General features: G+C 36.2%; 1 protein-coding gene across 10 annotated transcripts in view; it reads right to left on the bottom strand.

Annotated features, from left to right (window-relative positions):
- Nucleotides 1-2,115: 2,115 nt before the first annotated feature.
- The window catches only part of LOC126095759 (transcriptional enhancer factor TEF-1), a 759,916-nt gene continuing 738,805 nt past the window's right edge, over nt 2,116-23,226 (bottom strand). For 9 of the 10 annotated variants that reach the window (XM_049910557.1, XM_049910558.1, XM_049910560.1 and 6 more), the window contains 8 exons: nt 22,717-22,847; nt 20,400-20,558; nt 19,024-19,061; nt 16,167-16,344; nt 14,370-14,432; nt 10,639-10,805; nt 4,800-5,034; nt 2,116-4,606 (listed from right to left, as the gene is read on the bottom strand). In XM_049910557.1, coding sequence (XP_049766514.1) covers nt 4,493-4,606; nt 4,800-5,034; nt 10,639-10,805; nt 14,370-14,432; nt 16,167-16,344; nt 19,024-19,061; nt 20,400-20,558; nt 22,717-22,847 — 1,085 coding nt within the window. In that variant the 3' untranslated portion in view covers nt 2,116-4,492. The remainder of the gene's footprint in view (nt 4,607-4,799; nt 5,035-10,638; nt 10,806-14,369; nt 14,433-16,166; nt 16,345-19,023; nt 19,062-20,399; nt 20,559-22,716; nt 22,848-23,226) is intronic. The other variant, XM_049910553.1, reaches the window with a different exon arrangement.

The following is a 23,226-nucleotide window of genomic DNA, read 5'->3' as shown; positions in this document are numbered from 1 at the left end:
ATCCGCCTTTTTTACTGTACTGCAGATTTAGATATCAACGGACAGTGCAGCTATCATCAGTGCATTACAAGTAGTAATGTAAACTGAATGTAATTATAATGACACATTTTCCAATGTAACTCATGCATGTACAAGCATTAGTCCAACTAATGCTTGTATATGCCCGAGTTAGAGTGGAGAGTGTGTCATTATAATTATGTAAGCCTACACAACTATTTATAATTCACTGATGATAGTTGCACTATTAGCTGAATCTAAATGTGCAATGCAATAAATAAGACAGATGACATTACAACTGATGCTGACCTTCTTTCTGTCCTGCAGTACTTGTTAATAAAACTCTGATCAGATCCAGGGGCTCACCCACCATTGGTCAACCACTATGTTATCCTCTGCTTATGTCACTTGACATCAGTGTGGGTGTTCAGACTGCAACATTCTCTCACTTAAAGCTGTGAAAAGTGATGTATCGACTTCGAAATTGCTTCAAAGATCCCTTCATTAGGTCACTTTGCCTACAACGGTGAAGCACATCGCAACCAGGGTTTTTGAGGCGTACATAGGAACTGCTAACTGCAGAAAGGGAACAAATTTACTTCCACTCATTTTACAGGAGAGAGAAAAAACTGATTTATAGAAAAACTCTAAAGCAAAATTATTCTACATTTTTCTACAGACATGCAGCTGCACGGTACTTTCGATTATCTAATTTTTATGCTCCTTTGTGTTAGCAGCAGCGTAAAAAAATTGTTTTTTGGAACTGGACATGTTCCCATGTTTACAGTTACCAATGTAAAATATAAATGAAAATCTTTATATTTGTAGAATGCAAGTTTATTTTAGATATTTTCCTCACCTTTAACATATTTTAAGCATTATTACATCAAAATAAATACACAGACTTAAAAATTCTCCTAAATTTCATCTCTCTCTGTTGTTGGATATGTCAGAATTTCGTTCCAAAACTGCATCTTTTCTTCCAAAGTCCAAATTAATTTTTTTTTTTAAATATAATCAATTTTTAAGATGTTTGTGCATAGTTTGGCTTTGTAGGCAGGTTCCTTGGGAAGTTCAAAGTTCATCCAAGTATTCCTCAAATATAACTATCAGCTGGCTGGCTATTGATGTTGATCTTACACTGAGCTACCTGTGGTGTATCTTTGTTGAAACTAAATTCATGATACTTTAATAGGGCTAAATAAATCTTTTGCTCTTATGGAACACCTTTTCCATAAGAATCATTACTAAGGCAACTGTTTTCATAGAATTTTGGCCACCAAGTATTCTTTCTATTTTCAGAAGAACACTAAATTTATCTTTCTTCTGCGAAGAATCCAATACAAGGTGTATTCAGTTTTCTCCTGATGGTGCCACAACATGTTCCCTTTTTGCAGTAATAAGTGAATTATAGTTGTTGCTAGAGACACTTTAATGACTGTGGATGAGTTTCATATGTGTGGTAAATGACAGGCTTCCCAAGTTGGATTTCACAAGAAAATGAATTTTAAAAATTCTGGAGATGTTTACTTTCTGCTGTCAGCAACTCATATACTAACCACAAGAGACAAAATATAAAGGAGACTATAAAGTACATTTGGCACCTGCTGCCATCTGTTATATAAGAACATCCCATTTTTCCATAGTAGCATAACCAAAACCAGTGTCATCTAGAGTATATCTCTTTAATTGGTTGAGTATTTTTAAGTGGAATGTTCTAAATGTACAAAATATAAAATCTTTCATACCTCCTGCACTGACCAGCTACAAAATACTGATCCACAATAAAACAGCATTGTTACAGTTTCCATCTCCGCAGCACAAATATTAATTTCTCCTGTGAGCAACATCACAATTATTCCTAGACTGTTACAGTTTTGCAAGTTCATTTTGGCACCCAAGGTCTAATCAAATTATAAAAATGGTTAACTTTTAAGCAGTCAAGACTTTGACTTGAATTTAGTCTTTGAAGTGGCATAATGGCATAATAATACTACATTCATGTCATTATACATTCAGGATGTAAGTACGGGGAGTTGCCTTTGTGAACATGTAACAGTGAAAACTGGGAAATACGAAGTGTCATGGGATGAAAGGCAATTAAATAATGAAGACTGATTATCAACTGTACAAAAGAGTCCACTTTATTTTTTCATAACTTTCTGTTTTGTTCTAGTTTTGCTGCCAAATACAAGTAAGGTGAAACACAAAAATAGTACAAACAGGTCTCTTACTTTCAGGGCTTGAAATAACAATTTATTTAAAGATACTAAGAGTGAAACAAAATAAAAACCCAAACCAAATAAAAAGCTGCAAATAAAGGAAGGACCCATAAAATATAACACAACACAATCTCACATGCAAAGTAAATAAAATCTGGTAGTACTAACATGCAAGTTCAACTCACAACACAAGAATCAAAAGTTTTAAGACAAAAGAGTTACAACAAACTGATGCAGAATTGCATCCTGAAAATCTCTCATGTAGTCATACATGTGACATTGCACTAATACAAATGAAATGCCAATCTTTACTCAGTTTGGTTAGCTACAGCCCACTGGCTCAGAGAGAAAGTCATTTTATTCCAACTGAATACAAATGTATCACCATCAAGGAAACTGCTGTCAAATATTCAAACATATCACAACAATCATTTATATATGGCAACTTAGAAAATTAAAAACTGCTTTGTACAAAATGTGTTTAAAACACTTATTCTTCTACGCTAAAATAAAATATAAACTATAAAAAAGCTCTCCATGTCTTAACTATAGTCACAGGATACTATGAAAAAGAATATTATTTTACAAAAAACACACTAAACAGAAGAAAATGAAGTTATCAATAGACTATCACATTATTACTCAATGCATTAAAATATTCTGTTCACTTCTACAGGGAATATTTAAAATATAACTGGTCAAGAGTGAAATTACTTTCAAATTAAATAATATCAGTAAGTTAAATTCTATTTCTAAAGTATCCATAAAACATACATTAATTAAGTTTAGAATTAATTTAATAAAAATTTACATAAAAGCTCTGCTTTTCACATTTTTGTTTCTTAATTACAGTCACATAAATGGCACAGATTATTTTTAAACTGCTGGTACGATGCAGCAGGGTAAATTATTTGTCATGCACATATGATGAATTGTGTACAGTGTATAGAGATTTTTTGTACAGAAGCCAGGATCCTCAGAACTTATATTTTGCTGTTTTTCCACTATGAACAAATACAGAATTAAGCGTTCTATTTTCATGTCATTTTGAACTTTGATCCCTAGTTCAGAAACCTGCAAACAATAGAAATCAATACAGGATACAACATGACAACTCCAACAAATAACAAAACTCCTGACAAAATAATTGTGCCAAAATAAATCCTTGTAATATTTTGCAGAGAAAGCATTGGCATAGGTAAAATTCAGTCAACATGAAGAGTACAGAAAAGGCACTTACTCAAGTGCTACACCACAAAGGAATAACTAATCATAGAAATATCTTAATCTTTTTTCACACTGTAAAAGTTTACCATTGTGGCATATAGCATATTCTTCTTATTATACATATATTTATCTCATTAAGTACAAACAAGAAACCTCTACTGTGATATGGCAGTTCCAGATATGGCCAAATCCTTCTGGAAATTCAGTGTTATAAATGTTTTAGCCAAACTGCTGAATAGTTGTTTAGTCTTCTCTTGGCACAAGGAAAACATAGAATTTACTCATCCATGTAAACCTATTTACAGCAATGACTTTTTTTTTTTGCTTTCAATTGTATTAGTGAAAGAGTGCCCTACATCTTCACAGAAGATATTTTTAAAATATATATAAATATGTATGTATAGTATCCACATATATACATACATAGTGATGCTGATTTCATTAACAAGCACATGTTTAAATGCCAGATTGTAGTTAAATACATATAAAAGAAAATATTCTATCCACAGTATGTTCCACTTTCATTTTTAAGTAAACGCACAGCTGCCACCGTGTAAAATACTACATAATTTTACTTCTCACCACGAAAATATTTGACTAAAACAGAGATCAAAAATTGCCACTCGATTTAATTTTCATTTACTGTTTAACTTCATTAGACTTCTTTATATTTCAAATGGTGTAGATATTAACACTAGGGATGCCATGTCGATTGCAACTATATACTTGAGTATATAACATTTCAATCTGAAAGTGTACACGCCAACTGACAAACTCCTTCCAATAACAAATTTAACTCTCATTTGATCACAATAAAAATATAATCTAGTGGTGTAATTCGAGCTTCAATACCAACTTAGTCCTATCACAAACATTCTGTCATCTGGCATCCCTGGCACCGCTGACAAGAGTCCAGAACACTTACTGTGGAGGAGCTGTTTGCCCACCCACAAGGGTCACTTATAACAAAAATAATACTTGATGAAACATTAATGTACAGATGTCAGCGGTTCTAGGCACTGTTGGAAAGTGTTTCTTTCATTTATTCAATCCTTCACCAGCCTATAGATATGGTGTTGAGCACCATGTTCAGAAGTTGACACCTCAAACACATAAGCTGTACACAGGAGAGTTTCTTGGGTTTCACGATTTGTGACCACCTGGAAAAGAAAAATAGCACATTGTATATATACTGAAAATCTGTAGCACTCATTCATGACAATTTTAAGCTCTATCAGACAATTATATAACTTTCATTTTTTTTTTCAGAGTTTGCCTCTTTTAAGAGAAACATGTACAATGGAGCAGTTACAATTAAGCTATGTACTCTCAATGTCTGTAGGTGGGACTTACCTGTAGGATAGTGAAATTCTCAAGTACACTGTTCATCATGTACTTTTCAGGCAAGTGTTTCAACTTGTGGATGAAGTTGATCATGTATTCACACATTGGTGAGCGATGAATACGGTACACAAACCGTCCATTTTCGAACCTTGCATATTCTGTTTCAACCTTTTCCACTACTTGTTTACCAAATGAACATACCTTTGTAGAACAAGTAATAGTCATATTTTCATTACTTTCATACCTGCAATAAAAAAATTTTTCTTAGAAATAGCAATTCTTATTATAAATACAGATGAAGTAACAGCTATTGTCAAATATTTGTGATAGTCAAATACTTGCAGTTTTGTTCACATCATTAGTAAGTGTTGTAAAGAGCATAATAATGTTTTTAGTTAGCGTATTTATGGGTTGCACAAGTAAACTGAAACACCATGAAAACTGTATGCGTTAACAGAAATGCAGAGGCTAGCCAAATCTGTAGGTTCCACTGTTGTATTTGGTCACAAACGGCACATGCACAGCACAGTATCTTCAACATGTTGTGAGGTGTGTAGGATCAAAGGAAGAAGTTTTACTTTAGTTGTCGTCCTGGTAGTTCTGTAGTCTTAACCTATTGGTGCAGTAGCTGAATTTACAATGATATCGTTTGAATATTCATAATTAATTATTGTAATACTACTTAATGTGTTTGTTAAAAATGGTGCAGAGTACCAATGTAGAAATGATGAACTATATTCATGCTTTGAGTGGCAAGGATCATACCTACACTGCTGGTGGACAGCAGTAGCAGATAAAGATCTTACACTAGCAACAGCCGGGCACGAGAAAAAGAACCAAAGCCATATGAAATAATGACTCAATTGGTAAAAGTAATGGTATTGCTGTATTACTGGTTCATGATAGTTGAATGGTTTTACTCTGCAAGTGTTCACAACTGAAATACTGTCTATTGGTTTCCACTGTGAATCACTGGATGGCTAGTTAGGGAGATCTGGCTACATAATGGAAAGAGGGGGCTTGATTAGTTTGTTGGATGATAAAAATATTTCATAGGGAGGGCTGTATGGGATCAAGGGGTGGTTGGAATGCTAAAAAGGTCAGGTAATTAGAGGAGAATGAAACAAGTCACTTAAGAGCTCAAAATTAGGTAACACATCAGTTAAAAAATTACATTTCTAATAAAGAGATAGGAAAACAGATAATTTCAGACACTGAAAATCTATTTACAAAAGTGTAATTCCCCTCTCCCCCTCCCTAATTTCTTAAATCTTGACTTTGCAGCTGCATCACACCACTTCTCTGCCCCATCACGCCACTTCTTCGCCTATAATTATCTCCATAGCTGTAGTGGCTGGTTGTTGTTTCAAATATTTGAGGTCAATGATCTCTCAGATTTTCTCAGCATGACTCATTTATAGTGAGCTTCCTAGTGTTCAGCAGAGTTATTGTTTCCATTTTCAGCACAATATTCAACAACCAGTGCATGCTCTGTAAAACAAAAGAACATCAAAAGCTGCAGAGGATGTTGGGAATTTATCTCTGCTTCAACTAAAGCTCAGCTACAACTAGAGGTGTGAGATCAACAATAGATCACAGTCCAGCTGGTGTCCAAGCAGCAAGTACACAAATAGCAAAACTCAAAGCATCTGAAGAAGATGGCTAGGTCAGTCGTCAAAATATCGTCCAGAAAATGGACACAACAACTCAGCTGATCACCTAGAAGCTCACTATTATTTGAGGGCTGCCTCAAACATATCCTTTGCTGCAGAGTGGCTGTTCTTTTCATCTTCTTCCCTTTCTTGATCATCATCAGACTCTTGCTCAACATTATACTGCTGCAAAGCAGGATTGATCATCTGATCATATTCAAGTTTTTCATTGGTAACAGCAGTAATATCACCTTCTGCTAGCCATTCCTCAAAATCAGCAGGCTGGATACAATTTTAATGAGTTTTTAAATCAGTGACCCACAATGTCTGACTCATTATTTTATGGAAGTTCTTGCTCTTAATTTAGGCTAGGGCAAATTTACTTCGGTTTTCTGAAGTTCTCCCAGGCTTGAGTAGTGGTGTAAATTATTATGCTGAATCTTTTTATTGCTTCCATAAGATCACAACACTCTTCTGTTTTCTTGAACAAAGCACTGACACATTTCCTCCTGCAATATCATTTTAACTGACACCCTGGTCCACTGGTTGGATTGCTGAAGTCATGTGGTGGTGGTGGTGGTGGTGGTGGTGGTTGGGGGGGGGGGGGTGTTTGTGGCGTTATCTAGCAATAGAACTGCATGGGAGGTAGTTTTTTTTAGTTCAAGTACTTTCACCATCCAAGCACTTTTTTACCATCATAAAGAACGGGAAGTGTTGATGTGTGTGTTTTTGAAGGGTCTTGGGTTCTTGAATTTGCTGATTACAAACAACGGCAATTTGCAGTCACCCCTTGCATTGCTACAGGTTGGAATAGTCAGCCTATCGTTTGCTAGTCTTCTTCCTGGGATTGTTCCATTGTCAGAGGCAAGGTTTTTTTGAAGCAGCATTTTCTAGTTTGGTTCTGTTTCATCCATGTTGTACAAGTGGCTAACTACCAGTTGATTTTCTGAGACTATATTTCAAAATTTTCAACAAATTCCCTACTTGTACTATTGTCATCAGAAAATTTTTCACCTGAAATAGCAACTTGCCTAATGCTGTGACAATTTTTCCACAGGTGAAGCCAACTTTCACTTGCTTGGAAAACTTCATCTTCACCACCCAATTATTGTTGCAACTGAATTGCTGTTTCTTTTATGATGGGGCCTGATAGTGGGGTCCCCTTATATCCTTCCTGACAAAACTGAGTCCCCACAGCATCTTACATGAGCTTGAATTTTGATTTTTTCAATGCTTTTCTAGTTTTTAAGTTTTTGGACAGAAACGACATATCGATCATACAGTGCTGATAGCCCGTAAACTGTCAAGATCTTTCGTGTAACATTACGAAGTAACCCACTGGAAACAATTATGCAAGTTCATCATAGTATTATCATTACCTTAATTTTTTAATGACATAAGTGCCCATTAAATTAGTAAACCATAGTGAAATGTGATTTGCCAACATATTTTCCTGTAGATTTTTTTATCACTGTACTGGGGGATAGATAATTGCTGTCAATTGTTCACTGCCACCAAATTTAGACAGACACGAAAGAATAAAATAAAGCTTCAGCACATCAACTAAAAATAAAGAAGTTTTGAATATTAAACTTCCTGGCAGATTAAAACTGTGTGCCGGACCAAGACTTGAACTCGGTCCGGCACACAGTTTAAATCTGCCAGGAAGTTTCATGTCGGCGCACACTCTACTGTAGAGTGAAAATTTCATTCTAGTTTTGAATATTATTTACAAATTAGTAAATTCTCCCCAAAGGTAACTTGAGTCCCAATAAAAACAAAAGAAACCAGTGATGGAATTAATTTAAAGAGAGAAGACTTTTGGAAGTTTATAAAAGAGATTTAAATACAAAGATTTTAATGATTTGCTACTAGTTACCAGGATGAAAGAAACAAAGTTCTGAGATGCAATAATTTAGCATTATGACTAGCTTGACAATATTATCTGAGTAGACTTTCATACAAAATAAAAATAATTGAAGAAGCAAACATTATCCTTACAGGTGATTACCATCTAAAGACCCATTTCATTGCAAAATATCTGAGAAAATAAAATAAATAACAAAAAAATATTTATGTTATACTGAAACAAAAGAGAGAGAAATTATGTCAATAAAAATTGCATCACTGACTAAGTGTTCAATTATCTCTCATTTGAAATGGTCAACATTAATTCACAATCTAAGGAAAAGCTGTGCCATTATGTATTATAGTGTATTGTAAGTAAACGAAATTCCTTAAGCAGCAGGTCTGCTCAGGATTAATTAACTTTGAGAGATGGGTTGTTATTGGACATTATATTTCATTAGAAAGATACCCAATTACATTTCATGGGATTGATCAAAGGCAAAGTTATAACTATTGTTAAGTTAATTTTAATCATTTGTTATTTTAAATAAAGCACATAAGCTACATGTTGTTTTTTGATGTTGAGTAAAACTAGTTTATGACATGCAGCCAATATATCGTGTTGTATCCTTGTATATCCATACAGATTGCTTACTGCTGTGTGTCATTTTGCAGAATACGAAAGCAGAGGTTCGACAGTACTACGTCGTTCAATAAAACATTTAACTGTAGCAAATGTTGTCTACTCATATTGAAAAGTTAAACTGTGTACTTGCAAATGGCTAATGGCAGCTGGTACTAAGGCAGTTCGTATTCAGTGTTACACATAACTGCTTGTATTCATATGAAATTTAAATAAATTAAATAAAAAATAAACTTGTGCAGGATCAGAGTAATATCAAATTTATGAGCAGGCTATATATACATATTTATATTTCTCCATATACGTGCGCATGTCATAAGAGTTGTTTCCTGTAGAGGTTGTGAAGCATAATTCACTACCAATATATAATTCGTGTAAAACAGTACAAGAAGTGTTGACTGCAGCCAAGATTGTATAATTAACCACATTACAAGAAGTGGGGATCTGGAACTGCCAATTCATAAAGTAATGTTTGTTTGAGATGTAATTGCGTAGGTACTCTTCCATCAGAAAAGCTCAAAACACTGTCCTGCAATGTTGAGAGAGCATTGTATCAGAGCTAAGCAGATTTGAATGTGGGAAAATTGTTGGTGCTCATATGGTGTGTGCTTCCATAAACAAGGGAGTCAGAGTGTTTGATATGGTGCCTCTTGAAACACTATAGATGTATACCGCATATAGGAAAGTGGAAAATCATCTGTTACATCACAACATGAACCAAAGTGTGCCGAATGATCACGATGGCCAGTCACTGACGAATATTGTAATAAAAAACAAGAGGGTGACAGCTAGAAAAGTCACTGCAGAATGTAATGTCGCACTCACGTACTCCTGTAAGCACAACAATAATACAAAGGGAGCTCCATAAGCATTGAATGGCAGGGTGAGCTGTAATTCTACACCAATCATCAGTGATGCAAATGCTCTTAGCAGGAAAACATGGTGCAGAAGCCATAAAACATGGACTAAGGAGCTCAGGAAGAATGTCATCTAGTCAGATGAGCCTCGTTTCACCATGTTTCCAATTTTAAACGAGTCTACATTCCAGCAGCGAAACATTGTGGGAGTTCGGTGATGATTTGGCTAGTCATATCGGGTATTTTTTCGGCCCCACTGTTACTCTACAAGGTCATATAACTGCCAAGGATTATGTGACCATTTTGGCTGATCACATCCATCCCATAGTACAAAATCTGTTTTACATAGTGGTGTTGCTGGGTTCCAAGATGATGGGGCCCCTGTTCACACAGCTTCCACGGCCCAGGACTAGTTGTGTGAGCACCGGGATGAACTGTTGCATTTCCTTTGCCCACCAGTGCCACCAAAACTCAATATTGTTGAGCCTTGTGGTTGTCTTTGGAGAGAAGTGTGTGGGATCACTATCCACCTTTGTTATTGATACTAGAACTTGCCACTGTTTCGCTGAACGAATGGTACAAGGTACCTTTGAAACCCCTATAGGACCTGTGTTTATCCATTCAGAGACAAGTGTAAGATGTTTCAAATGCTAACCATTTTCTCCACACTGTATTAGGCATGGTACAGTGTTGCTCTTGTGGTGTTTCAATTTTTTTGTCCATCCCCTGTATATGTCCAATAACTATTTCATATGGCTACAATATTTTTTTAACAGAAGTAAATTCATATTTTCAAAACTGCAATTGTAGATCTCAAAGGAATGTCCCTAAAAGGAAGCAAGACTCACTGGCTTGTAACTCCATAGAAGGCTCCAGCTTCGTCCTGGATGTTAGTGTTCAGATCTGCCCAGAATTTGACAAGGAAAAATGCATTCTGTGGTCCTTTGTCATAAAGCTCTTTCAAGCCACCTTTCTTCTCAGGAAACTTATCATAAATCTGCCGGACATCAACTGCCTGTGGAATCAAGAAGTATGATTAGTAAAATAATAAAATAGTAAATTAATAATTAAAAAAAGCTTTTGTCTTGAAACAAAATAATATGTCCTGCTATGCACTATGACAAAAATTTGTGTTTTTTGTGAATATCAGGTATTTCTAATTCAAGAATTGGACCATCACATGAAATCCTTCATCCTGCCCTGCCTCATTATTTATCACATTAGGAAGTACTAACAAAATGGAAAGGATAGATTGCTACTCACACACAGAGGCGACATTGAATCACAGACATGCACAAAGAAAAGGAAGGTTAGAAATGTTTAAGCTTCTGGACAAAGTGTTTCCTTAGTTGTAGAACTCTCACACAGTCACACAACAACAATTCACAAGCAAATGGCTACTGTCTTCTTAGCACCTGGAGAGAATAGTGTGTGTGTGTGTGGGGGGGGGGGGGGGGGGGCGGGGGCGTGCGCACGCGCGTTGTTGTTGTTGTGTGAATGTGCAAGAGCTCTACTTCTGAGTAAAGACTTTGTACAAAAACTTTAACATTTTTAGCATTCCTTTTCTTGGTGCCTGTGTGTGACTCAATGCCTCCTCTACGTAGTGAGTAGCAATCAATCCTCTCCACATTGTTGTTATTCCATCCTAGACTTTCCATTGTTTGATTAGTATGTCAGCACACACTATTTGGTTCAATTCTAGTGTCCGATTCCACTCGTCGGCTTTGAGCAATGACGTCGTACCCAAGGCAGAGATGCTACATAGAGGCAACCTATGAAAGCAACGGATCATACTCGTAAACAAACGAATGTAGCATATGATAAAACTACAAACACAGTTCACGTGATTAATTACTTAGCCGCAAATTATACTGACAAGAATTAAAGGTAATGAAAATAAATAAGAACAGAAAAAAGAAGTATACATATCTAAAGTAAATTATTATTGTAATTTATGCAAGTAAGAAAAGCACAGAGGACCATTAAATCCAGTACAGTATAGCGCATAGTGAAGTCATAATATTATGAATCAGCATTAACTTTTAATACTAATTGCTAAATCTAATTGGATGAGTACACAAGTCACAAAAATTGACAAAAGTGGGGTCTAACAAATACTGAAATCAGCAATTGGAACTGACCTATATAGGTTAATTCCAGTTACCGATTCCAACCATTCCACAGTTCATTATTTAGATAGTTTTAACAACAAGAGTGTGCATTAAATTGTTTCAGGATTTCTACATATGGTATTACTATCTTCATTACTTACCATGAAAAAGAGAAAAATTTGGAAGCTATACCTACAGTAGTTATTAATTTTTCGCAGTAGTTCTGAGATCAATAAGAAATTTAGAAATCCTAGAAAAACATAGTCCACAAATATACAGCAAAAATGTCCAAAATTATGAACCATCAAAAAGTTGGAATTGATTCCAGTCATTCAATGATTCATTTTTTAGATAGTGTTTTCAGCACATGTATGTAGTAAAATGTAGGTTAATATGATTTCTGCATTCCTAATGGCTATCTGAACTACTGCAAAACAGTTACTAGTATTGGAATCGGTAACTAGAATTGACCTATACAGAAGAAGGCCAGTTCTAGTTACCGATTCCAATTTTTGTAGCTTTAGAGAGCAATTACAAATGTAGAAGTGGTATTACGTTTCTGTGCATATAACTGCAAAAATAATTTACATATGAATCATGGAGCGGTTGGAATCTGTAACTGGAATTTAACTACATATGTTAATTCTAGCTATCCATTCCAATATTTTATTTTTTGCAGATATTCATTTGTCATGTACTGGCTTTTCTTTTAGAATTTAAAGTGTCGAGTTTCTCCACATTTTATGCTACTGTTTCGTGTTCGTTGTGATTCATTTAATTTTCCCCTTTTTCTGATACATGGACCTCCACTTTCCTGCACTTCTCCCATTAGATTCAAAAATTAATGTAAAATTAATGCTTTTTCATAGCATATAACTTAACCCATGGGCTTTACTGTTATGCAATCTAAAGGGTCTCTTTGCTTTTCTAGTCACAGGAATTGTGAGAATACTTCTTACCAGACATGAAATTTTTTAAAAATTCTTGTTCTTATTTTCGTTATCTTCAGTTTGTTTCGGTATAATTCATAACTAAGTAAATAATTGCGTGAATGTGACTGTAATTTTATCATATGCTACATTCGTTTGTTTATGATTGTGATCCGTTGCTCTCATACATTGCCTATACATAGCATCTTTGCCTTAGGTTTGACATCATTGCTCAAAGCCGATGAGTGGAATAGGATACAAGAATTTATCCCAGTATTTCCCATAGATAATGTTGAAATGAGTGAACCTCCTTGTGCTGATCAATTAGATCCACTAGAACTACTTGTTTCTTTGTCTGCTATGCGTTTAACTTTGTGCAGCATTATGTTCAATGGCAGCCATATTGTTTCTACTAAGAATCACAAATCTAGTCATTTGTTTTTATTTTTTATTTACTTTTTTATCACTTCACTTCACACAGATAATGAATGTTAAATGTTATATTAGGTAATACTTATTTTGCAGCACCTGATAATTTCTCTGTTTCTCTTTTTATGTCCTTTTTATGTTCATCACACACATGATTGCATGCTCAAGCATAATTTTTACCTGCACCCTGTAGTTAATATCCTGTACAAACAAAAAGACACGAAACCTTGTGCACTTTTCATCCTTCCTTCTAATTCATGGTTCCCATTGGCCATCTTTTCCCGTATTTACACAGCTCTGACATTCATGGAACACACAGTACATCACCTGACTCCACAGCTTAATATGTTACATACAGCTTGTCTGTTGCAAGCAATTCTATGCACCAGTTCACTTGTTCTCATGCCCTTACAGCACTAAAAACTGGGGCCATCTTAGAGATCCACGCCAGAACCACTGCACATACATTAATCAACTGTCATTCTCTATTTACATCCTGGGGTCTAATTAACAGATCACCCTTTTGTCAACCAAGCAGCTACCTTCATTTCTATATTTTCTCAAGTGGTTACCCATGAACTGCCTCCATTCTGAAAACCAATTATTGTTCAAGTAGCACAGCAGTTGCAGTTTGTTTTACTTTTTACCTTCCTTTGTTCATGATGTCATGATCTGCTTCTCACCACCTTTCTCTACTGCCTTTAAAATACACCTTTCTTATTTCATTGTCCAAATTTTTCTACACACACGCCCAAAAGAAATTTACATCAGAGATGCAATTTCTCATGGTTATCTGAGGAATGTAATGCAGGAGTGTATAATTTCTACAGTTTCTGTCAACAGTTGTTTTCAATACTTGCTAGGTATGAAAGATTAAATGTTGCATCAAATCTGAGCAGCAGTGGTACATCCTTTATACTGAAATTATTTTCAACTTCCAAGATAAACAAATATAAAAATATTGTCAGTAATTTAGAACGGATGGGGAACACACACACACACACACACACACACACACACACACACACCAGGTACTACCCACCAAGGTTTCATACTCATCACATACGTAGAACAGAAATCAGTTTTTTCTCATATTAACAATCTACTTACCTCTAACAGTGGCACAGAGTAGCTGGCTGATTCACCTATGTGCACAAACAAATGTTTGTGGTACTGAAACAAGGAAAAAAATATTTTTAAGTAAAATAACTCCTTAAAGCTGCAGAAATAACAGTATATACAAATAGCTTGTTCTGTCAACAATTTTGCAGTACAAAATTTGTAGTTTGCAGTGCAGGAGCAGTGACAGTCATCAAAACAGCAATGCTAAAATAATACCAGAAGTAAAAGACCATAAATACATAAACCACAAGATTTAAATAATTTAAGAAGAGAAAAATAACAACTCACTCAGCAGTAAAAGCACTTAGTCATCAAAAGGAACATAAACAAGATTTAAAACTTCACACTGCAGTCAGCCGGGACTACAGCATTCGCTCGCGTGCTTGTGCGTGCGTGTGCGTGTGCGTGTGCGTGTGCGTGTGCGTGTGTGTGTGTGTGTGTGTGTGTGTGTGCGCGCGCGCGTGGGTCGGCAGGGGGCGAGGGGGGGGAGGGCGCTATGGAACTTCTCAGGCTTGTGTAAGTGCACTTTAACTACTCAATGCTTCTACTATTCAGCAAGCTGTTACCTTTATCCTTAAATCATTTACATCCTACTAAGTCTTTTCATTGACATACTTAAATCACAAAATACTTATAACTGCTACCAAGACTATAAAAAAGATTCTCCATTTAAAGACAGGACAAAAAACGTGATAGTAAATAAACTACGATAAAAGGTAAAGGCTGGGATACAAGACTGCTGATACAGCGCAACCCTTCTATCCACCGCGGCACTGGGAGACGGAGGGCTGGGGCATTCCTCACCCCGACCACCCTTTACCCCTGGGAAAGATCCCAAGTATTCATATTGACATGAGGCTGAGTGGACCTCGAGCCATTCTGGTGTGACTGGGAATGAGGAAAAATCCCTGCCCATACTTGGTTTGAACTCAGGATCTCCAGGGCCAGAGTGTAGTGCTTTAGCCACAAAGCTATTATGGCTCCCAAATAAACTATGAGGAAGGAAAAGTCAGATAGGCATTTGCTTCTCATTCTCTTTGCACTAAAAGTCAATCAATCTATCAAATAATGTTTTATTATTAGTTTCTATATAACAGAGGAAAATCAGTAGCAGCTAATCACTCGAGTTGAAGAAAGCTAAATTTATCTGTACATGAAATGTGTTTTTAACTATATGAAGTTTACTGCCACAGCAACTATGCCAAACATCTGTTCTGGAGGACTTAATCTCAGTTTCTAATCGCAGATATAGAGTAGAGAATTTAGGAGAACTTCAAAAAATATTGTCAAACTCTGATGTTAGTCTGTCTTCAGTCTTCACAGTTTAGGTAAGTAAAACCCAAACACTGACAAAAATAACAACGGTATCTAATCACTTTTATTATATTTCCTGCATTCCTATTTACTTTTGCCTTTTAAAAGTATTTGTGGTTCCACTGGGGCATGGGACGGAAGTCCAAGCTGTTTGGTCCCCCCCCCCCCCCCCCAAAAATAAATAAATCCACTGGCTAGTCCACTGAGGCAGAATATTACTTGAATAAAATTCTGTTAACTACTGTTGGTCAATTTAAACCTTGAGCTCATCACAAAGACAATAACACAGTAATGATAAGATGCATTTTACTTATTTACACTAACTTTCATTCGAAGACTGAGTAATTATGTGAATCTACAAGAACAAGTGCCACTTTCATCATTGATTAATTAAATAAATTGATTATGTATCTTTTATAAACAGACTACTGCTTAATGATTGCAGTAAGAACTACATGTGCAAAAACTTACAGTATCGGCATCTTGCTGCTGTTCCATGAAGGCAGAGAATTCAACGAGACGGAGCTTATGCGTTGCAATAGCACGACCTTCCCATGGAGGTGGTGGTGGGGCCTGCAGTGTCATGTCACTGGAGGACACAGCTGTTGCTGGCTTCCCACCATAAGGAGGTTGTGCGAAAGGCTTAACACTGTAAAACAAACAACAATCCCAGTAGTTATATGTAGTTTTATTATGATAATAGAATATTAGAAATGGTCTCTTTAACATAGAAGAGATTTGAACTGTAAATATTCACAATGCAAATTGTAATTAAAAAGAAACAGAAAAATTCTATTTACAGAGAGCAAGCAGATACAAGCTTACAGATAAATATTGAGCTCATAATTACTGACAACAGCGTGGAAGGACTGAAGAAAAATGGTTCTGCAAAATCACGATATCACCATCAGGGAGGTTGCTGATGATGTTGGAATATCCTTTGGCTTGTACCACGTAATTTTTTCAGCTGTTTTGAGCATGTAACGTGTAGTAGCAAAGTTGTTCCGAATTTTTGAATTTAAACGCATAGACATTGCTCAGGAAATACTGAATGAATCAACAATGACCCAGAACTTCTAAAGAACGTGACAAAACATGGATAATGGGTATGAATTTGAAACCAAGACCCAATTGTTCCAATGGAAATTGCCATAAGAGTCAAAACCAAAAAAAAACTTTGACACGTCCAACGATATGTGAAGGTTTTTCTCACTGTTTCCTTCATTTACAATAGATTAGTGCAACATGAATTCCTACCTTATAGTTGTATGGTAAAGAAGGAACACTACCCGGAAGTTATGCACTGTTTACATGAAGCAACCCACAGGAAACAACCAGAATTATGGCAAAACCACTCACAATAATGCACCCACCCACACATCAATACTTGTTCATGATTCTTTGTCAAAAAACGGAACTGTTAAGTTGCCTCGGCCATGGATGCCTGTAACTTCTTTCTATTCTGGATGCTGACAAAACTATGAAAAGGCATTGTTCTGCCATCAATGATGAGATGAAAAAACAGAATTGCTGAAGGAGTTTAACACTGGAAAGTAAAATGAGTTCCAGAAATGCTTCCAAGATTGGGAAAAGCCTTAGCACAAGTGTGTCATACCTGAGGGTGAATTACTTTGGAGCTGACAAAGTTCATGTTGATGAATAAATGAAGATTCTTTGAGAAAACAAAAAATTCAATTACTTTTTGATCACACTTCATACACAGTATTAGTAGCATTACATAAAGTGGATTGGATAATGAAGGAGTTTATTAAATTATAAACAAGAAGGAAGGAAGAAGTAAGAAAACTATGTAAACCTGAAAAACTAAAGAAAGAATCCAAGACCTACGTGCCACATATGTATAAGGGACATGTCGATCAACTCTGGAAGTCCAGGATTATAGGAAAAAAATAGCTATATGAAATTATAAGTTCAATGAACATACCAGTTTCTGCTCACATTTTATTTTAATGGAACATTTTCTTTTCTTGTTCATATGAAATAATTTAAAGTTCTGTCTGTGAACTATTCATCAGTTTTCATCTGCAGGATCTGAGGCACATATGCCACAAGGCCCAGAGTTCCTGGATAATCGTTACTATTTGTTTGAAAGTCACGGCCATGTAACTACATACAAAGACTTGAAATGCATTAATTTATCTGAACTTGTAACTGAGGTGCAAGAAATAGTTTGGGCAACATGATCTATTCCCTTCTTGGACATAAAACAAAAACTTCATGGGTTTACAAACAAACTTACTCAACTATATGACGAATATGCTCCCCCAAAAACTGAAAAAGTAAGAACGAAACCTGCACGTTGGCTTACTGAATAACTAAAACAGCTCATAGACCTACATCTACATCTACATATATACTCCGCTAGACACAAAGCAGTGTGGTGGAGGGCACGACTCACACCAAAGTCATATCCCCCCCCCCGTTCCACACACAGATCGCGCAGGAAAAACGACTGTCTGAACGCTTCAGTACGAGCTCTAATTTCCCTTATGTTTGAATGGTGATCGTTGAGCGATTTGAAAGTTGGTGGTAATAATATATGCTCTACATCCTCGGCAAAGATCGGATTTTGGAATTTAGCGAGCAGCCCCTTCCGTTTATCGTGTCATCTATCTGCAAGTGTTTCCAACTTCAAACTTTCTACGAGATTTGTAACACTCTCGTGATGGCTAAATGCACCAGTCACGAATCTTGCCACTCTTCTTTGGACCTTCTCAATTTCTTGAATCAGACCCAACTGGTAAGGGTCCCATAAAGACAAACAATACTCTTAGATCTTGGAGACATTGCACATTCATGTTGACGTCCATCTCACTGGGCTTATTTCCACAACATAGTTCCAATAAAACTAATCAGTAAGTACACCTCCATTTCAACAGCTGTCATCCCTTACACATAAAAAGGTCCCTCCCTCACAGACATGGCATCCATGGCAAACATATCTGCTCCAACATCCATGTCAGTAACTTCAAATATTTCCTCTCCCACATATCTTGTCCACACACAAATCACTCTGGCAGTCTCCCTTCACCCAAAGAGCTACCAACTATTAGTGATCAAATGAAAAATAGGTAGAGTGCTTTGTCTAAGGTGTCTTGATGAGACAGGGATGTGCACCACCACACAAAGGTGAAGTGAGTTTAAACAACAAAGACGATAGTCAGAAAAGCAGTACTTTATAAATGACAAATGGTTCTATGATATGGTGATATGAAATAGGTTTTGAGTTGAAAATTATAATTTTTTTATTATACACTATTGTTGAATATCATTTAAATGAATACAGAGTTCCAAACATGCTACTCACTCTTGTGAAGTTCCTGGCTGAAGACCTGGTTGCCAAAACTGTAGTTGGAAAAAAATTAAGATTATGTTAGAATGAAATAACAAAAAAATAAAGGCAGGAAAAGTAATTGCTTGGCAGAATATAAAAGTACAAAATATAATACTTTCTCATCCATATAGTGTTACCTGAAAACTCCTGTCACACACACACACACACACACACACACACACACACACACACACACACAAATCTCTCTCTTAAGATAAGAGTCGAAGACATGGTCTAAATAAAGAAAAATGATTATTCCATTAAAAAACACTAGTAGGTTGCACAACGTTCATCACTAACTCAAGAACACAGTGTTTCAGCCACACATGGGATAATCAGGTTATGTGAAAATATAAGGGGAGTACTGCATTAATGAATTTGGTGTGGGCCTATCCTGGATTACTAGGAAAGCAAAATAAGCCTCCAACACTGATCTAAAAATTACATAGATAAACTTATTGTCACTCATCTTAAAAACTCAGAAATTTACTGCCAAAAAGCAGCCATCAAAGAAGGAGTTAAAAAAGTATGCAACCTACAACTATTTTTTGAAATAGCAATAACAAGGTGAACACAAATAATTCAGTGTTGTTATCTGAATCTACAAAGCATTTCATAACTGAAGGCATTGTGTGTTGGTAAAATTCTGGCCACTTTGTAAATAAAACGATCCAGTTGTTTTCTGCAATTGAAGCATTTCATCATTCATTTGAAAGGGTGGACATTCAGTTAACTTTTATTTCTTGTTTTAATTGGCATTTATTCCTTCCTTGTCCCAAGAGGGTGTGAAAGCTTGGTCAATTACTACATTTCCAGATGCCATTTTGTCAGTATCATTGGGAGGACAATAGATCCTGTGTCATATTAGTACACCAAAACAGTGGATTATATCATTTCTTTTAATAATTTTTATCCATGTACATTCCCATTTTCTCTGCCATTTTCACACATTTACGGCCAGATAGCACACCAATTTTGGCAATGTCAACATAAATACTGAAGAGTAAATGAGTCTACAAGTGACGTATTACTCATACAAGTAATGAGAATCATTTTTTTAATGTTAGGTTTGGTTGTAGATACTCCAAACCCAATTTTCCTGTATTATCAGCTACAACAAAGAAAACCACCCTGCAGGAAGAAACAGTGTCAAGGACTTCATCTACCAATGCACATGAACTAAATATGTAATATGAGGGTGGTGAGAGAATTGAGCAGTGTTTTGACATTACAAAGGAATTTATTTGTGCATCTGCTGGCCAATTATATGTAGGATATGTTGTATTCCATAGTTTTTATTTTGCCCAGAATTTCTATTATTGTATTAATATATAAAGAATGGTACTCACTGGTGCAGGATAAGACACTGGTGACCCGAGGCCCAGGCTTGCCAAACCAGCAGCTGCTGCCTTGTTATGAATAGCTGTCGCCGACACAATTTGTGCACTGGACATGCTGGACATCGTCTGCAGAGCTTTCTCCTTTGCTGCATGGTCCTGTGTGGGAGACTGTAAGATGTCAGGTACTGCGACTGCACGGTTTATCATAAATAATTCCTCTATCCATGTAAAGGAGTTTTATGCACGTGTTTAGCTTTTAATTTATTGCAAGACTTGCCAATCTTACACGATGAAGAGGGATAACGAATGGTAATACACAAATATAATAAAAATTAAATAATTTACAGACTTGTTATATAATTGAGAAATAAACCATTAATAATCAACAAGATAAAGCAAATACAGTTGTCAAAAACACCTTTCCACTATCTTGAGATATTTGCCCTGTTGCATGTATTCAAGAGGAGACTTAAAGGATTAACACTTTGTTTAAATGGACTTCATTATACCCCGAGGTGATGGAAGTCGTGGGATAGTGATCGCACATATACAAATGGTGATAATATTGCATACACAAGGTATAAAAGGGCAAAAGGTTTACATTGGTGAAGCTGTCATTTGCACTCAACTGATTTATGTTAAAGGGTTTCTGATGTGATCATGGCTGCACGAAGGAGAGTAAGAGACTTCGAACATGGAATGATAGCTGGAGCTACAGACGTGGGACATCGTTTTCAGAAATCATTAGGGAATTCAGTATTCCAAGATACACAGTGTCAAGAGTATACCAGCATGCCAAATTTCAGTCATTACCTCTCACCCTCAACAATGCACTTAATGACCAAGAGCAGCAGCGTTTGTGTACAGTTGTCATTGCTAATAAACAAGCAACACTGTGCAAAATAAGTGCAATCAACATGGGATGTACAACAAACATATCCATTAGGACAGTGCAGCAAAATTTAGCATTCATCGGTTTTGGCAGCAGATGACAATGTGAGTGCCTTTGCGAACAGCACAACAATGCTTGCAGTGCCTCTCCTGGGCTCGTGGACATACTGGTTGGACCCTAGACAACAGGAAAATCGTGGTCTGATCAGATGAGCCCCGATTTTAGTTGGTATGAGCTGATGAATGGGTTTGAGTATTGTGCAGACCCCACAAAGCCATGGAACCAAGTTGTCAACAAGGCACAGTGCAAGCTGGCAGTGGTTCTACAGTGGCATGTGCTGTGTTTACATGGAATGGACTGAGTCTTCTGGTCTGACTGAACCAATCATTGACTGGAAATTGTTATGTACAGCTACCTGGAGACCATTTGCAGCGAACAATGGTGGAATTTTTATGGATGACAATTTACCCTGTCACTGGGGCACAGTTGTTCATGACTGGTTTGAAGAACAATCTGTACAATTCAAGTAAACAATCTGCCCATCCAGATTGCCCAACATGAATTCCACTGAACATTTATGGAACATAATCACAAGATCAGTTCATACACAAGATCCTGCACCAGCAACACTTTCAAAGGACGGCTACAGAGGCTGCATGCCTCAATATTTCAGTAGAGCACATCCAATGACTTAACGAGCCCATGCCACATCGAGTTGCTGCACTGTGCTGGGCAAAACGTCTGGTATGATTTTAGGAGGCATCCCATGAATTTTGTCACCTCAATGTAGATGCAGCACTATCAAGGTCTGAAAAGAAATCAGCTAAGGCCTTTTTAAGGAATCCATTTCAAGGTTTGCCTTCGGTAATTTAGAAAATCGACATATATATTTTTATACAGATTGTATTGATTGAGATTTGAGCCCAGCTACTGTTACAGCATATCAGGCAGGAGATATGCATTCACTGTGTGTTAAACAAGCCACAGGCAAGACTTAAATAATTAGGTACAACGGTGTGGTAGTGGGCATGTCATGATTGCAGTTCTTCATGCATAATCAACCGGGGTGTAACAAACAACACCACAAACCTCAATTAATTATGGTTGATAACTCATCTCATTACAATCTTACATCTGTACCACATAATATGCATTATATGTTTATCAAAATAAGCTAATTTATCTTTTCACTGATTGGTGTTAGTAAGCATACAAAGAATGTATAAACTTGTAACTGTTTAAAAACAGGAAATGTTTGGCAGTAATGTGCAATCCACCTCTGTACCAAAGCTGATGGCCAAATCAATTCAGGTATATCTGATCATGCATTTATGTTCCCCTCCCAAGATATATCTATTAAAACAGGGTGGTAGCTAGCAAGAGCATGTTTTTATGTAGTATGCTTAATTTATTGGCATAATTTACAGTACTTACAACTTTTAGTTTTGCTTGAATTTCTCTGAGCTTTCTTCTTGCCAGCACTTGTATATGAGAGCTGACCTGCTTGCGAGTTCTTGTCTTGCCTGTCCGAAGTTTTATGTATCTGGCTATTAGCTCATTGCGACCTGAAAACCAAAAGTACACAAACATTAAAAACATAAAAAAAGAAACAGAAACAGGTGTTCAATTTTCAAATAAAAATGCCTTATCAGAAAACTCCACCACATTCACAATAAATGTCATTACCTGTACATCTGCAAGAGTTAAAAATAGAAAAAAAAATACATAAAATGCAAGAGATAGGACAAAATAACTTTCCAAAAAAACAGATGTACAATTTACTTATCATTAAATTCATTTGGAGCAATTAGTCCTGCAGTAAAGAACTGCTGGAAATTATGTATAAAACAGTGTAACTTTTGCAGCCCCATCTTTGCCCTTAATGACTACTTTTTTGTGCTTTTTACTGAGCTTTGGGTCTGTCAAAATTCTTGAAAATTGCAA

Source organism: Schistocerca cancellata, chromosome 8, assembly GCF_023864275.1.
Source record: "Schistocerca cancellata isolate TAMUIC-IGC-003103 chromosome 8, iqSchCanc2.1, whole genome shotgun sequence".
Lineage (NCBI taxonomy): Eukaryota > Metazoa > Arthropoda > Insecta > Orthoptera > Acrididae > Schistocerca > Schistocerca cancellata.
The sequence above is the reverse complement of the archived record's forward strand: the minus strand, read 5'-3'. Positions and strand labels throughout refer to the sequence as shown.